At 34.5% G+C, this 18,453-nt stretch overlaps 2 protein-coding genes across 2 annotated transcripts; one reads left to right on the top strand and one right to left on the bottom strand.

Annotated features, from left to right (window-relative positions):
* Nucleotides 1-3,993: 3,993 nt before the first annotated feature.
* Nucleotides 3,994-6,412, top strand: LOC131662292 (cytochrome P450 71D11-like). The gene is made up of 2 exons (XM_058932033.1): nucleotides 3,994-4,986; nucleotides 5,076-6,412. The coding sequence occupies exons 1-2, from the start codon at nucleotides 4,075-4,077 to the stop codon at nucleotides 5,697-5,699; spliced, it is 1,536 nt and encodes a 511-aa protein (XP_058788016.1). The 5' UTR covers nucleotides 3,994-4,074; the 3' UTR covers nucleotides 5,700-6,412.
* Nucleotides 5,962-8,201, bottom strand: LOC131662294 (cytochrome P450 71D9-like). The gene is made up of 2 exons (XM_058932035.1): nucleotides 7,245-8,201; nucleotides 5,962-7,108 (listed from the first exon to the last, which is right to left on the bottom strand). The coding sequence occupies exons 1-2, from the start codon at nucleotides 8,142-8,144 to the stop codon at nucleotides 6,485-6,487; spliced, it is 1,524 nt and encodes a 507-aa protein (XP_058788018.1). The 5' UTR covers nucleotides 8,145-8,201; the 3' UTR covers nucleotides 5,962-6,484.
* Nucleotides 8,202-18,453: the final 10,252 nt, after the last annotated feature.

Raw genomic sequence — 18,453 nt, 5'->3', positions numbered from 1 at the left:
TCACGTCCAACACTATTTTCCTTTTTTTTATGGGCTTGGTGCGTGGATATTAATGGTGGGCGGCCCATGGTCCGATCAATAGGCTTTGATACCATATTAGAGTTTGACCTAATTCATTCTTACAAAACCGGTTGATAAGGTGAGGAGTGTCCCTCTATATATATTCTTTCAATGCTCTATCTCCAACCAATGTGGGACTTTAGGATCTTCCTAATAGTCAACACATGAAAGAGCAAAAAGAAGTGCCTCAAGTATCTTAAAAAATGTGAGATTCATAATTCTCAAACTTCTCAAGAAGAAGTGTCTCAAGTATCTTAAAAATGTGAGATTCATAATTCTCAAACTTCTCAAACTGTTATGAATTAAGTGAAGAATCAGGAAATGAAACAAGCAGAAGAATAGATAGTACAATTAAAATGCATCCTAATTTTATTCTTGACATGGAGATTTTGAAGAATTAGATGGATAAAAATGCTAAGACATTAAGCATATGACTCATATTAATAAGAAAGAAACCCTTTTTATAGGCAATGAAGAAAAACATGTCAAAGAGGTTGCAATTACATAACGGAATCAAAAGGTAGTAAACTTATTTAATTTGTTGAATTCTCTATTTATTTATTTCAATTTTATTTTATTCCTTTTTCTTTTTTTCTCTTTTCTTTTTAGGTCATGTCTAACCCACAATTTTGATTTTTTTTCTACTTTTATAATATAGTATTATCTTTAAATAATTATTATAAGATTATTAGATTATATGAAATATTTGTTAATTATGTTAATTTTTATTTAAATATGATTTAATTATTTAGGATCAAGGTGTCCACTCATGGTATAAAGTTGAAGAAATTTTTCATGCTAGATATTATTGTTCATATTTCCAGTAATTTTGTTGCTCTGTTAAATTTCAATGTGTTTTTGGTGTTTTTGTATTTTTGTAATTACCAATGATCATGTTTATAGTTCACAAAGCTGCTTTTGATATGTTCGACGAAATGCAGCACTTAAATGAATCAGTAATGATCATATGTTAGTTACATGACATGGAGAAATCATATTTATGAGCTATGAAACTTAAATTGATTTAGAGTTGTATTTTATAAAAGTTATTTGAAATGTTGCTAATTTAGATTTTACTTAAACCTATTGTGTTGTGTATTTTCGGCTTAGGATGATTACAAGTTATTCATTTCTCTTTGATAGACATGTTTGTTTCAGAACTTTTTTTTCTTATATTGACAAGCAAGATTGAACACAACATCGAGATGGTTTCGGGAAAAGGGGTAAAACAAATTATGCTCTGGCCTCTAGTGCTCTGGTGAGTCCTAATTTCTTTCAATCAGTGTTGTCAAATGGTTACAGTTGAAGCACTATAGCATCATAGTGGAATTTAGAGAAACTGCTATTATTTTGCAATACACAATTTAGAGAAACCACTGCAATTGAAATTCATCATCAGTTAGAAGATCAAAAGACATGTTCCACATAAGGGTTAGCAGCTAATATTAATTAAAAGGGGAGGGAAAGAAAAATTTCAATCCCTTATAATAAATAGGGCTTATGGGTTTAGATTTCTTCGCTAGTTATTGAAAATTTGGGGGCTGACTGGAATTTCTTAATTCGTGATCCCTGGGCATATTCTTCTACCAGAATCAAAAGGAATGTATTCAAAATACATCCCTGTACCAATAACAAGTTGCACACCAAGATCACCAGCAATAGAGTCTCGAACAACATATGGAGTATTACAACTACAAAAGAACTCAATTTTTTGAAAATTGACTGCTTCGTAAGTCTAAAGAATGTTTTTCATGGTTGTGGCTTCATGAGTATTGGCCCTGAAAAATAAAAACAATCATTTGCAAATAAAAGGTGAGAAATGATCTTCTGCCTTTCGAATAAGGGGTGAGAGTCCTTATGCAGATATAATAAACAAGTACGGAGAAAGAGGATCTCCTTGACACAAACATTTGTCGAGTGTTATGGAACCAACAACATTGTCGTTAATAATGATAAGGTTATCAACTGGGTTATCTAGCTTAAGAGCAACCACACCAATTTTTCGTCTTTTAGATTTATATAGTGTATGATAGATATCTATGGAAGTCATGACATTATCTAGAATAGATTGACCCAACACAAAAAACATGATTGGTTTGTTGAAATGCATTTATCGAGGACCATCTTCAACCGATTAGAAAATGTTGGTGATATTCTAGAGGTGGTATGTGATAAATTATAGTGTTGCAGGATTCTGCAGAGAAAAACTAATTTTCGTCACTTTTTGCACTATACTTCTACTGGTGGATGACCATTGAAAAACTTTGCTTTTATTTAATTCACCACACACTTCTTGCGATCAACTTAGCATTACAAAGCCTTTATATAGGCTTGAAAGAAACTGATAGAGAATACAAACTGGTTGATAATCAAGATGAGGACTTTTTTGTTCTCTCAATCTTAATGATACAACTCTACCATAAATCTAAATAAAGATAATAATTATATTATGATAGTTACAATTCTCACATAATGCTTACTAAAGATAGTGGTGGTTACAACACATTAATTTTAACAGAAAAACCTTCATAGGATCTTGTTGTGAAACCGATGCCTTGATAAACAAAGTATAAAGTGTTTCTTTGTGATCAAGAAACACACAAGGGTAGAAAAGATGATTAAACAAGAAGAACAACAAGGATCGATTATGATTGGTATTCTTTACTTTCTCTATCAATCAAGATTACAGGTGTTACAAGAATAACAAATAATCCTCTCACCCTAAATTAAGATTTGTAGTATGTAATGATGAGAGACTATTATGCTATTTATAATAAACCTAACATACTAAACTAATGGGTTTTTTTCACAAATATCCATTACAAGCTAACTTAGCGTATAAGCTAATTTAAATAATTGGACATAACAAACATGCCCAATTAGTCATGCTAACAAACCTAACATTTTCGATAATTGCATGTTTTATCACACTTCGACTACAACATACACTACTTCGACACCAGCATGTGAGCGACGTTCGACTGCATACCAACCTATGTCGAACTTGTCGAACCACAAAATTACCCTTCGACCCAATAGAGTTTGATCCAATATCTCACATATCTGACTGTCATTAATTTAAAGCAAAATTATATAAATGTTTTAAAATTCAACTCATCTATGATCCTCCTTACTTTTATGAAATTAACACAGATGATGTCCTACTAATAAAAATAAGGGTTAAATACGTTTTTAGTCTTTATAAATATGCGACCTTGCATTTTTTGTCCCTATAAAATTTGCCTTCAATAAATAGTCCTTCAAAAATTTTTATGCATGCAATTTCAGTCTCGGCTATTTTCTAAAATTTTAAAAACTTTTTAATTATCCTTTAATTTTTAAATTTTTGAATAATTTTTTTTTACATATGTTTAGAATACTGTAAAATATTTATTTACCAAGTTTTAGAATTTTTTTAAAACGAAAAAAATTAAATATGAATTTTTCAAATTTCAAAAAATAATGATAAAAGTAATGAAAATCCCAATTTAGAAATTAAATTTTGAGTTTTTTTTTTCTTCCAAGAACTTTTTAAAATATTATGAACATGATTGCAAAATAATCATTCTAAAATACACATTGATTTGACAGTAGGGACTGAAATTAGGTGCATAATAATTTTATAGGGACTAAAAATGTAGGATCGCATATTTATAGGGACTAAAAACGTATTTAACCCTAAAAATAAAAATGAATGTAAGCATCTGTTTTCAAAGGGCAGCATTTTTAGGTACTTTGTTTTTTTATTCCTTTTGCAGCTTACTATTAATGGGATAAAATATATATTGAAATAGATAATTTGTCCGTGATGCAACCATTTTTGTTTAGAAACATAACATATTCATCCATAATCCACTAACTCTACTTGCTTTTGTCATTTCCTTGCTTTATGTGTATTTTACTAATACTACTTCACAACCTGATTAATGATTATGGATATGAACACCACCTTTCAATGCTGCACAATATTACAAATTATATATTGTACCATATTCCAGTGATAGTCAAATCTCCATGGCTCTTCAAATTCTCAACTTCTTCACCCTTTTTGCTATTTTTATGTTCATGATCATTGCATTAAAAATTAAGAATCATTGTAAAAAATATGATTCAAATACTAAAAAAATACCCCCGGGGCCATGGAAGTTACCAATTATAGGCAATATTCACAATCTTGTTACAACAAACCCACCTAGAAAATTAAGAGATTTAGCAAAAATTTATGGACCCTTGATGCATCTCCAACTTGGCGAGATCTTCTTCGTAGTTGTTTCATCACCAGAAATTGCTAGGGAGGTCCTGAAAACACATGATATTATCTTTGCATCAAGGCCTCATCTTCTAGTCACAGAAATAGCTGCTTATAATTCAACGGATATAGCTTTTTCCCCTTATGGTGATTACTGGAGACAACTCAGAAAGATTTGTGCTACTGAGCTTTTGAGCACAAGAAGGGTTAAAACTCTTTGGCCTGTAAGAGAGAAAGAGATCAACTCTCTCTTAAGAAAGATTTCTTCAAATGAAGGAACAGAATTCAATCTTACTCAAGCAGTTATTTCAATGATGTATACTTTCACTTCAATGGCGGCGTTTGGTAAGAAATATTCAGAACAAGAAGAATTCATATCAATTGTAAAACAACTTATAAAACTTGCTGGAGGGTTCTATATCGGTGACTTGTTTCCTTCAGCTAAATGGATTCAAAATTTCTCTGGAATGAGGCCTAAGCTTGAGAAGTTAAGCCAACAAGTAGACAGGATATTAGAACATATCATCGATGACCATAAAGAAACAAGATCAAGAAGAGATAAACAAGGTCTGCCTGAAGAAGATGAAGATCTGATCGATAGTCTTTTGAAATTTCACGACAACGACAGGGATACGGATTTTCATTTAACTTCTGATAATGTCAAGGCCATAATTTTGGTATACAATTAACTTTTTGTATATTTTGCTATATATTATATGTTTTCGAAGTTTGAACAAAGTTAAATGACATGTTTTGATATTTGAAGGATATGTTCACTGGTGGAAGTGACACAGCAGCATCTCTTATTAACTGGACAATGGCTGAGATGTTGAAGGATACTAGAGTTTTGAAGAAAGCACAAGCTGAAGTGAGAGAAGTGATTAATAAGAGAGGAAAGATCGATGAAGCTACGTTTGAAGAATTCAACTATTTAAAAGCAGTAATCAAAGAGTCACTAAGATTACACCCTTCTGTTCCTCTCCTTCTTCCAAGGGAAAATAGTCAAGCTGTTGAGATTAATGGCTATGACATACCTGAAAAAAGTAGGGTCATAGTTAATGCTTGGGCCATTGGAAAGGATCCAAATTATTGGATTGAGCCAGATAAGTTTTATCCTGAAAGGTTTATTGATAGTTTGATTGAGTACAAGGGAAATAATTTTGAGTACATTCCATTTGGTGCTGGAAAGAGAATTTGTCCGGGCATGAAGTATGGTTTGGCTAATACTGAGCAGGTTCTTGCACTTTTATTGTATCATTTTGATTGGAAGCTGCCCAATGGTATGAAAAATGTGGAATTGGAGATGGCAGAAGAGTTTGGAATTAATATGTCAAGAAAAGGCGACCTACACTTGATTCCCATCACTTCTCATCAGTTGCTTGTAATATAAAAAATGAGGTTCGTATAAGTTGTACTACCTTGAAGAGTGATGAACTCCTAAAACACTCTATATTTGATAATAGCTTCTTTTTATGCTACTTGTTGTATAGATTTAAATGTTGTGCTATTTTCGTGTTAGTCGATTTTAGTGATGTTTAGAGTCAACTCATATGGTAATATCTTAGAAAATGAAAATATCTCAAGATCATATGAATGTGCTGAGATGAGAAAATGGAAAAAGCTTTAAATTGTTGAAGAAATGTGAATGAGACGAAGAAGAAGAATGTTCATTCATTTATAGGGCTGATACCATATTGAGAGAGTTAGAATGAACATAGTGAAAATGGAGTCTCATTGGAAAACAAGGAAAATACAAGCTGAGTTATATACAAAATGGAGTGACTTGCACCATAAGCTATCTACACCCTACTACACCAGTAATTCTTAAATCATAACCAACTACAACTAACTATTTTTAACTAACTTTTGTAACCGTAAAGTGACAATTGTGGTACTATAGCGCCATAGTGGAATTTAGAGAAACTGCTATTGTTTTGCAACACACAATTAATTGCAAACTGTTGTCAAATTTTTCGCAAAAGCAGTACTATAGCATAGCACTTTAGTGTAGCGGAATTTAAAGCAGATAGCGGAATTTTCCAATCTGCAATTAAAACCACTGCTTTCAAATGGAAAAAAGTGTGTACTGCAGTGTATACAATCTATAAAACATGGTTAAGTCGCACAATCTTCATTATTTTAACTCTTAAAGGTTTCAGCTTCATCGTGTGACTCTTACTTGACATTCAAAGGATGATAAACAAAAGGGAGCACTAAAAGATCATCTTTTCTTCTCACAGTGACTCCAAATTGCTCAGTCATGTCCAATTCTTCACTTTTGGTTCCGCTGGGTAGCTTCCAGTCGAAATGATACAACAGCATTGCAAGAGCTAGCTCTATATTTCTCAAACCAAATGTGATCCCTGGGCATATCCTTCTTCCGGCACCAAATGGAATGTACTCAAAGTTACTTCCTTTATTGTCAATGGCGCTGTCAATGAATCTCTCTGGATAAAACCTCTCTGGTTCTGTCCAGTAGTTTGGATCTCGTGCAATTGCCCAAGCATTGACTATCACCTTACTTTTACTCGGTATGTGATAACCATTTATCTGACATGTTTGACCACATTCTCTTGGTAGCAAAAGTGGTACTGGAGGGTGTAACCTCAGGGTTTCTTTGACAACTGATTTCAAATAATTTAATTCGTTGATGTGATTTTCATCAACCCTTCCTTTTGTTTTGAAAACCTCTCTCACCTCATCTTGTGCTTTCTTCATTATTCTTGGATCCCTTATCATTTCTGCCATTGCCCAATCTATGGCGCTTGCAGATGTCTCGCCTCCAGCACCAAACATATCCTGAAAAGTAGATATTAATAAGGCCAAGCTAATCTAAGAATGTTTAAAGTACTTAAAAGTCAACTTGTAGAGAGCACCCAATGCTACAAAGTAAAGAAATCATGTGCCAAATATTTGAAGAGGTTAACACACTTACCTGGATTATGGCCTTAATATTGTTTTTTGTTAAGGAAAAATCCATGTCGCTGCCATCCTCGTATTTTAAGAGAACGTCTACCAGATCTTCTTCTACTTCACCTTCATCATCTTTGGCTTTTGCGTACCTTGCCTCTTTATGTTCATTGATGATATTTTCTAATACCTCATCAGTTTGTCGATGAAACCTCTCAAGCTTAGGCCTCAAACCAGTAATATGTTGAAGCCATTTAGCAGAAGGAAATAAATCTCCCAAGTCAAAACCTGCTGCAACCTTTATCGATTCTTTTACCACTGCTATAAATTTTTCCTGGCCTTTGCATTTAATGCCAAAGGCAGACCTCGAAACAATAGTGTATATTGAAGAAATTACAGCTTCAGTGAGGTTGATTGGCGATCCATTCTGCGAAGCAATCCATTTGACAAGATTGGAAAGCACGTCTTCTCTAATCGGTTGGTATGAGTTGACTCTTTTTAGGCTTAAAAGCTCCAAAGTGCAGATTTTTCGTAGCTGTCTCCAGTAATTACCATACGGAGCAAAAGCTATGTTTGTGGAATTGTAAGCCATTATATCTGTAGCTAGGAGTCGAGGCCTTGTTGCAAAGTTAATATCATGGGTTTTCATCACCTCTTTGGCAAACTCCGGTGATGAAATGACAATAGTAGAAATCTCTCCAAGTTGAAGATGCATCACAGGTCCATATTTGTTGGCCAAGTCTCTTAATTTTCGATGGGGATGAGAGCTTAACAGATTATGTATATTTCCTATAATAGGTAGCTTTCTAGGTCCTCTTGGTATGTTATAAGTTGAATAACTTTTCTTCTTTCTTATGTTTTGAACCATAAAGGTTAAGAGGACAAAGGTGAAAAGAAATGCAAAGTAGAGGACTAATGGAGCCATGGTAAAGAAGTATAGTATGTTTCATATCGTAGTAGCCGGTATCTATATATTCAGCAGAATACATATTGTCCTTGTACATTTTCTGTTTTGTTTTATACCCTGTCATCATATTCAGTATGTCATATGTTTGATAAATTATACTATTTCTATGTTTGTTTCTTCTCCAAATGGTTGTATATCTACTTTTTAAAAGGTTGAACCTGAATTATTAATCTCTCAAGAATAGTTTGAAATTGATGTCCTTGTCCATCAATAACACTGACAAAATTCATAGGAACAAAATAGTTTTTTTAAGGCTATTATTGTTTGTTGACTTCCTTACTTTGACATCATCATAGTTTCTAACATAGATACCAACAACTTTCCTCAGCTAAAACTTAAAAAAATTTCGCCTGATTAACTTTTTGTATTTGGTTGGAGTAATCAAGAAGTAAGAAAAATAAAGAATGTTTATGAACAAGTATTTATTTGGTCACACCTGCTCTTTTGATTCCAATGCCTCCCTAAGCCGGCAGAAACTAATGTTCCACATAATTGGCCTTGAGTTGAAGGCAAGCATGAAAATTCATTTACCTTATTGAAACATTCCAATCCCTTTACCAATATAGGCTAACATATTGAGGTTGTTTAGATAATTTGTAAACCTGATTTAACTGGAGTAAACTGAAGAGAAAGATCTTTAACATACAAGTTAATTTACAAGAGTTCCTCATCATGATATTTAGAAAGGTGAAGCCTAATTAAATAAATTTTTATAATATGCTGTAAGATTCAATAACATCACTGGGGATGTAGATCAAATGGTAGAGCGCTCGCTTTGCATGTGAGAGGTACAGGGTTCGATCCCCTGCATCTCCAATTTTAGCTTTCGATCCCCTGCATCTCCAATTTTAGCTTTCCAATTCATTGATTGCTGTTCTAATTATTTTTGAAATATATAAAAAACCATTGTTCCTTTTCCAGTATCTTTACCTAAGGTAGTAAAATATTTGCTTTCATTTCAGGAAATATCGTCGTTTCTTCTTCTTTAGTCTAACAAAATGTTCTTTGTTTTTCATCACTCCTGTTAATTTGATATTTGTAACTAAATTAGCAAGTAGTAACAATTGTCTTTTAAATTTCACTTGAAATATGTGTCAAAGTTTAAAAAACCATTCAAAAGAAATTATTGGTACAACTAATTTTCAATAATGATTGTATGTGATAGACACCAACAATGATGATTCAAATTTTATATGTTTTGATTCTTTTATTCTTGCCATCTAATGTTAGGCCTTGTTTTTCACTTTGGAATGCAATCCATTTCAAAACAATTTCCTTTTAGGAGCAAGTTATCTCTAACTCTTTCTATGATTCCAAATGCGAGTATGAGAGAAAATTTAAGAGCGGGAGGGGAGATGGGTGAATTAAATTTGTTAAATTTTTGTTGTTTTTATGCAAAATTTCTTATCTTTAAATTTGGCCGGAAACAAGTGATTAATTGTAACTTTTATATGAATGAAAAGTGCATAAAATTAAAAGCATAAAAGTAAGAGACGCACACGAATGATATCAGTTCCCGTTATCAGTCAAGAGTACTTCTAGTCAGTGACAAATTCAAAAACTTTTTTTTAACGGGGGCAAAAACGATTAAAATAATAATGTTTAAAAGACTAAATTATATGATTCGCTATTTTAACTCAATCACTATTAACCCTCTTATTTAAAATTCAAACACTTTTGTTCTCTCTCACACATTTTTGCACTTAAATTTAACTATTTATTAATTTTTAAATAATGTATTACTTGTGAAACGTTACAAATCATCATATAGAATCCTTTATCGTATTTTAAAGATATAAAACTTTTATAAAAATATACAAATATTTTGAAACTTTTAAATAACAAGATTGGACAAATAATTATATTAATATTTTAATAAATAATTTATTTCTCTCTCTTGATTAATCCAATGGTTAGCATTAAATCCTCTTATCTCTTATTTAAAAACCCTCCTACTTGATACATTCCCTATATATATATATATATATATATATATATATATATATATATATATATATATATATATATATATATGCTTCCAATATATTTTACATATATCTTGATGCAATTAAGGCTAGTGGCATTGCCACGTAGGTATCACCTAAAAAGAAAATTACATAAAGAAAATCAAAAGAAAGCATAATACAAAAGGCTTCCTAAAAACAACAGGACAGACACTTATACTGACTGTGGATACTATTAAGTAATAGTAACGATGTGATCGTCGTTTCATCGTTAAAGATCAATCAAAAAATGCAAGACAAAAAGAACACAGGGCTAAGATTTACGTACAAGTTTAAAAGTGGAAATGAGGTGTAAAATACTAGTATATATAACAAACACAATTAGTCAAACAAACTATCCTTATCCTCTATATTTCTCTACTCAATGTATGTTTATTCTAATGCATCCCTGAACTATATCCTAATTCGGGCCATTAGACGCTGTCAAGGATGTCTACCCCATTTACCAAGATCAGATATCACAAGACCATATGAAACCAACTTACTCCCAATTATCAAGAGCTACGCCACCTAACTTTACGTGGAGTCCAGGTGTTATAAGTCAATCGTCCCTGAGAATTCAGGCAAAGAACCTCGTCTTTCCTAGCATGCATAAATAATAATCCTCGTCAGGATTGTATGCGACCGAACAACCTTGTACGTCCCATACCGCACGACAGTGGATTTACATATTCCTCAATGCAATTCTATATGATCACTCAATCATCTTATGGCTACTCTCAACCATAAGTATTAAGTTAATGCTCGGGAATTTTCATATCAATCTTTTAGGTTATACTTATTATCTAGATACTTAGGTTGAGTGCCAAATCCATCAAATGTCTTGTTATATTTCTTCACTCCTTCTAAGCATGATTCGTATCTCCATACCATCAGTTCAGTTAATACAATGTTCATTGTATGGTTGGCTTCCCAGGTAAGAGAGGTGGACCGTGAAGGACATAGTTGTGAGGGCAATGTGTATTTTCATGATGTCAAAACATTGTGACTTTGACCAAATCAATGTGAAGACAAAGGAAACGAGTGGATGCATTAAGGAAAGATATTTTTGGCAAAAATCAGTCAACAGGTCGACTCATTGATGCTACAGGTCGACCTATTGGTAGACTTAAGAAAAATTCTATGTTGGGGAAGAATGCGTCGACGCATAGCCTATTCAGGTCGACGCATGGAACATTGAGGAAATCTCAGGAATGCGCACGCCGACCCTACAGGTCGACGCATAGACAATTGAGGAAATCTCGGGAATGCGCGCGCCGACCTCATGGGTCGACGCATGTATCACGTTTGCTTCCAAAATAAGTGCAGAATTGCAATAGGTCGACCTACACAGATGGACAGGTCGACCTATCGCTAAAATTACTGGTTTTTTACTGATTCTAAGTGGCTAATGAAAATGGTGTGGTATATATTGTCTTTGATCATTCTCAAGCAAAATAACAAGAAACGTGAAAGATATACTCAAGCTTCTTCTCATCTTCAACCTTTCGCTTATTGATCGAAAATCACACATAATAATCTTTTTCGATCGTAGTAAGGAACGTGCGTTGATAAGGTTCGACGGTGGACTATTGTCTTGTTCGAGTGAAGATTATTGAGGGTGTTTCTTGTATAAAATCTTAGGGTTTTTCCTTCTACATCAAGGTTTTGATTTGAAGGTTTTTGACGATTGCTTCGCTTTGGATTCAATTCAGTCGAGCATAAGGAATTGAGGGATTGTAGATTCGCTCATTAAATTTGCTACAACCGGAGGATTGAAAAGGAAGGATCGGGGTCGTGATCGGTAGAGATCATTGACATTGACTTGGTTCTACTTGAATCAAGGGGAGTAAAGATTTGTATTCAATTTTACTGCATGTGTGTAGTTGGTGATTGGTAAACTCTTTCCTTGTTAAACATTTTGCAATCAAATAAAACTTTCCTAATTTCATTTGAAATAAGGGTCAGACGTACTCCTGCGAGGACGATAGAGGAACTGCCTAATCAAATATCGTGTTCTTTATCGTCTTTAGTTTTATCTTTCAATATTCATTTTCGGTAAAAATTCATAGTTGAGCAAAAATTGAAGCTTGGTGAAAATCGCTTTAAGTGTTTGATAAAATTTCATATTCAATTTTTGGTCATTTTTTGTGTGAAACAGTTTATTGTGAGGAAGTTTCATATAGTGTGTATATTAACTAATTGATAATTATGTTGAAACAAGTAATTCCAATTCACCATTTTCATCCGGTTGTTAATTGCACATATCCGGTCCCCGATAACTTGATCGTTCAAGACGATAAGTTTGATTACGGGGAATCACGTTTTCAAACGCTAAAATTTTCTTAAGTTGAAAAAGGTGGTATATTCACCCCCCTCTAGACCATCCCTATCGTCTAACAAGTGGTATCACGAGCGCCGGTTTATCTAGTGCTTCGCATATAATTTTTTAGAAAATGGAGAACGGTAAAAAAGGGAGCGTATAATAAAGCGCCTGTTTTCACCGGAGAAAACTATAGTTATTGGAAAGACTGTATGTGCATACATATCAACTCCGTTGATAGAAAAATCTGGGATGTCATCGTCAATGGTCCTATAGCTATCACCATAACCAACGATGTCGGTGTCACCAGACCTAAATCTGAAGCACAATGGGATGAAAAAGAATTACGCGTATGATTGGAAAGCTAGAAACATGATTATAGCTTCCTTAGGGGTTGATGAGTACTTTCGCGTATCACATTGCCAAACTGCTAAGGCAGTGTGGGATGCATTACAAGTCGCCCATGAAGGAACAAATGATGTTAAGCTAGCTAGAATCAATACTTTGACGCAAGAGTTTGATCTCTTTCACATGAAGCAAGGTGAAACCATTGCTGAAATGCAAAAGAGATTTTCTCATATTATCAATCGCTTACACACTTTAGGACATATTACTCCCAATGATGTTGCTACTAATAAATTTTTGAGATGTCTTAGTAGGGTATGGCAACCTAAAGTCACGGCAATCAAAGAAGCCAACAATCTTACTACATTGGATCTCACGGCTCTATTTGGAAAGCTTGAAGAACATGAGCAAGATCTCATGAACCTAAACAAGCACGAAAAGAAAGAAAATAAAGAGAAGTCAAAGGACACCGAAAAGAAGTCTATTTCTTTAAAGGCTTCAAGTTCAAAGTCGTCCACCAAAGATACGTGTGATAGTGAATCTAGTGACGAAGATGATAGTTCGGATGAAGATATGGGTTTGTTCGTGAGAAGGTATGATAAATATCTTCGAAAGAATGAAATCAAACACTCGGATAACAATCTCGTCAACTATAGGCGTCAAGCAAAGCCTAACAAGCAAGATGAGAGTAAGAAAACTAAACCTAAAGGATCTTGTTACAATTGTGGTAAGCCGGGTCATTACAAGCCGGATTTCCCTTCTCTTAAGAAAGATAAGGAAAAGAGCAAACCTCAAAAGAACCACACAAAAGGAAGAAGAGCTTATATCACTTGGGAGAGTGATAATGACTCATCTAGCAAAGAAAGCTCGAGTGATGAAGAGGAAACGGTCAACCTATGTCTCATGGCACATCAAAAGAAGAAAAAGATTGTAAGTCATGAGAAATATAATAATGTTGATTCTATGTCTTATTTTGAGTTAAAACATGCCTTTGATACTTTACATCATGAAGCTAAGGAAGCCTTTCAACTCTTAGCTTCAAATAAAAAGATTTTCAAATACCTTGAGAAGAAAGTTTCTGATTCCAAAAAGGAAGTAGAAACTCTCAAGGAATCTATGATTGAAAGTATCAAAGACAAAGGCGAAGATGACAAGAGTTCTTGGTTTAGATGAGGAGGATGTGAAACTTGTCACATTTGGCAAAAAGAAGTTAAAACTATCAAATCCAAATTAGACAAGGCTTCACTACCCAAGATTACATATGCCATTGATCGATCACATTTCAAAAATAGTATGATAAATCCATATCAACGATATACTTATGTGATAAAAGACCAATCGAGCAAATGTAATGACCATTCAAACTCAACATGTCTATATTGTTGCAAAAGGCGTCATACCATTAGGAAATGTCGCTTTAGGAGATTTTTGGTTCCCAAAGGCATTTTCAAATGGATTCCCAAGAGCAACCTTTGTTTCACTCACACACAAGGACCCAATGAAAATTGGGTACCTATTTCCCTTATTTAAATTTGTAGGTGGAATATCTTGAGCCATCCGAGAGAAGATGGTTTCTAGATAGCGGATGCTCAAGACATATGACGGGTGACTTATCTTTATTCTATGACTTTGTGGCTAAGAAGAAAGGATTTGTGACCTATGTTGATAACAACAAGGGCGCTATACTCGGCAAAGGTAGTGTCGGCAATCCCTCTTCTACTACTATCTCAGACGTCCTTCTAGTTGAGGGCCTTAAACACAATCTTATTAGCATCAGTCAATTGTGCAACAAAGGATACTCGGTATCGTTTTCAAAAGAAAGTTGCACAATTAGAAACGATGATAAGAAAAATGATGTGTTCAAAGGCCTGAGGGTAAACAATGTATACATGCTTGATCTAAATGAGGTATCAATGACCGAGGCCAAATGTCTAGCCACTATGAGTGAAGACTCATGGCTTTGGCATAGACGACTGGCTCATGTCAACTTTGACTTGCTTAATAAAATCGTTTCAAAAGACCTAGTAGTTGGCCTACCCAAAATCAAGTTCTCCAAAGATCACTTATGTGATGCATGCCAAATGGGGAAGCAAACAAGGATCTCGTTTAAGTCTAAAAACGTTGTATCCACAACGAGACCTCTTGAACTTCTTCATATCGACCTTTTTGTACCATCTAGAATAAAAAGTCTAGGTGGGAACTATTATGGGTTTGTCATAGTAGATGATTTCTCTAGGTATTGTTGGACGATCTTCTTGGCAAGAAAAAGTGACACTTTCTCCGCATATGAAAAATTTGCCAAAATGTTTCAAAATAAGTTGAACACTAGCATTGTAACCATCCGAAGTGATCATGGGGGTGAGTTTGAAAATCATCTTTTTGAAGAGTTTTGTGGAAATCATGGCATTAATCATAACTTCTCCGCACCACGGACTCCACACCAAAATGGAGTGATGGAACGTAAAAACCGTGTTTTGGAAGAACTTGGGAGAACTATGATTAATGACATGGGCTTCCAAAATACTTTTGGGCCGATGCCATAAATATGGCTTGCTATGTTTTAAATAGGATCTTGATAAGACATATTCTAAACAAAACACCGTATGAACTCTTAAAAGGAAGAAAGCCAAACATATCCCACTTTCACGTATTTGGATGTAAATGCTTTGTATTAAATAATGGAAAGGAAAACCTTGGAAAATTTGATGCAAAAGCGGATGAAGGTATCTTTCTAGGATACGCTCAATCTAGTAAAGCTTATAAAGTATACAACAAAAGGTTACATATTATTGAAGAGTCTATACATGTTTCTTTTGATGAGTCTTGTCCGAAAGTAGTCGGAAAAGGTAGTGTTCTTAATGGTGCAAGTATCTCAACTGAGAGTATACTTAAGGATCCGGATGCCAAGCTTGATAAAGATAAAGATGGCCTCTCACCCGAGAATATTAAAGAGGAAGTGGATCAAGCACCTGAAGAGAAAGTGGAAGATCAACCAAGTGACAAAAGTGATCTTCCCCTTGAATGGAAATCTTCTAAGGACCATCCTATGGAGAACATTCTAGGAGACATATCAAAAGAGGTAACAACACGGTCAAGGATAAGTAACTTTTGTTATTATTATTCTTTTGTCTCTCAAATTGAGCCTAAAAACTCCAAAGATGCATTAGTCGATGAGCATTGGTATTTAGCTATCCAAGAAGAGCTTAACCAGTTTAAGAGAAATGAGATTTGGGACCTTGTCCCTCCTCTGCGAGACCATCGAGTAATTGGCATTAAATGGGTGTTTAGGAACAAACTAGACGAAAACGGGATTATTACTTGCAACAAGGCCCGTCTTGTTGCTCAAGGGTATAGGCAAGAGGAGGGATCAATTATGAGGAGACTTATGCTCCGGTCGCCCGACTCAAAGCCATACGTTTGTTAATTGCATTTGCATGCTCAAAAAACTTTAAGCTATATCAAATGGATGTTAATAGTGCTTTTCTAAATGGGTTTATTAATGAAGAAGTTTATGTATCTCAACCTCCCGGTTTTGAAAACGTTGATTATCCCGGTCATGTTTATAAACTTAAGTGTGCCTTGTACGGTCTTAAATAAGCTCCAAGAGCTTGGTACGAGCGGCTTAGTAATTTTTTGATCAATCAAGGTTTCTCAAGAGGGAAGGTAGATACCACTCTATTCATTAAAAGACATGAAAAGCATTCTATATTGGTTCAAGTGTATGTTGATGATATTATTTTTGGGTCTACTAACATGACTCTTGTCAAGGAGTTTTCTAAGGTTATGCAGGGAGAATTTGAGATGAGCATAATGGGTGAACTAAACTACTTTCTTGGACTCCAAATAAAGCAACTAAAGGAAGACACTTTTGTGAGTCAAACTAAGTATTGTAAAGAGCTTATCAAACGTTTTGACATGGCGAAGTCAAAGGCCATTGACACCCCAATGCCTACCGCGGTCAATCTTGATCGGGATGAACATGGTAAGCCGGTTGATGTAAAAAGGTATAGAGGTATGATCGGTTCCCTACTTTACCTTACCGCTTCTCGTCCTGATATTATGTTTAGTGTATGCATGTGTGCAAGATACCAATCATGTCCTAAGGAGTCTCACTTAAAAGCCGTTAATCGCATACTTAGGTATCTTGTTGGTACAACTAAGTATGGATTATGGTTCTCCAAAGGTAGTGATTGCTCTTTGGTTGGGTATTCCGACTCCGACTTTGCCGGTTGCAAATTGGATAGGAAAAGCACTAGTGGTACATGTCATTTTTTCTCAAACTCCTTAGTGAGTTGGCATAGCAAGAAACAAGTTTTCGTTGCTTTGTCAACCGCCGAGGCGGAATATGTGGCGGCTGGTAATTATTGTGCTCAAATCTTATGGCTCAAGCAAAAATTACTTGACTTCAATGTCAAGCTTGATCATATTCCCATCTTTTGTGATAACACAAGTGCTATAAATTTAACCAAAAATCCGGTCTTGCACTCTCACACTAAACATATAGAAACTCGACACCATTTTCTTATAGACCATGTGGAGAAAGGTGATGTAGTGTTTGAGCATGTTGAAAGCAAAATTCAACTTGCCGATATTTTTACAAAACCACTAGCTACCGAGCCCTTCTTTCACATTCGTAGGGAACTTGGTGTCCTTGATATATCGGATAGGTTGCAACTATGAGTAGTTGCATATGCTCTATTTATTATTATTATTATCTATGCTCTCATAAATGTGTTGAAGTGTGTATTCAAGATATGTGAGGGCATATTTCTCTATCTCCCATGTGTAAAGGTAATATCGTTTCAATCTTAGACTCTTCTTAAAATAATGCATCAATATGGTAAAATTGCTACTTGTTCATAGTTGTGTATGCGTTGTGCATATTTTGGAAGTCTCATGCATACATACTTTAAGTTTAACAAATTTTGAAAAAATGCCAAAAATAGGTCAACCTACTCTTTCTATGAGTCGACCTATTAAAAGAAATTTTTTAAAGTTTTAATGCTAATGCGTCGATGCAAGACCTGCATAGGTCGACGCATCGGTCGCAGTTTTTCCAAAATATGTTAAATTAAAAGGCTGAATGGCAAAAATCATTTCCTCTTCTTTCTCTTGCGCCGTCGACCTCTCTACAGCAAAACCCTAAATTCCAAACTTCAATTTCTCTCAAAATCCTCCATCCATGGCATCACACAAGTCTTCAAGGAAGAGGCTTCACAAGGGAGACTCCTCTTCTCAACAACCTGAACCGGTAACTGCTTTTTCTCTTGTACCCAATGAATTGGTTTAATCTTACTCTTCTAAGTTTAGCAAGAGGAAGATAATTAAGCAATTTATGCTGTATAGTGGTACTCTACGTAGACTACATTTGCAAGAGATTAATGATTTGCTGGTTCATCAAAAATTGAGTACGTTTTTGGAGTTGAGTCATGACTATAATGAAGATTTGGTTAGGATTTTTTATAATGGAATGGAAGGTAACTTCAGTGGAAGTTCGTTCAATTTTCAGATGGGCACTACTACGTATGCTATTACTGACAATACCTGGAAGCATGTTGGTTTATTTTCGCTAAGTGATGATGCGGTGACTGTGATT

Source organism: Vicia villosa, linkage group LG3, assembly GCF_029867415.1.
Source record: "Vicia villosa cultivar HV-30 ecotype Madison, WI linkage group LG3, Vvil1.0, whole genome shotgun sequence".
Lineage (NCBI taxonomy): Eukaryota > Viridiplantae > Streptophyta > Magnoliopsida > Fabales > Fabaceae > Vicia > Vicia villosa.
This window is presented reverse-complemented; position numbering and strand designations above follow the sequence as displayed.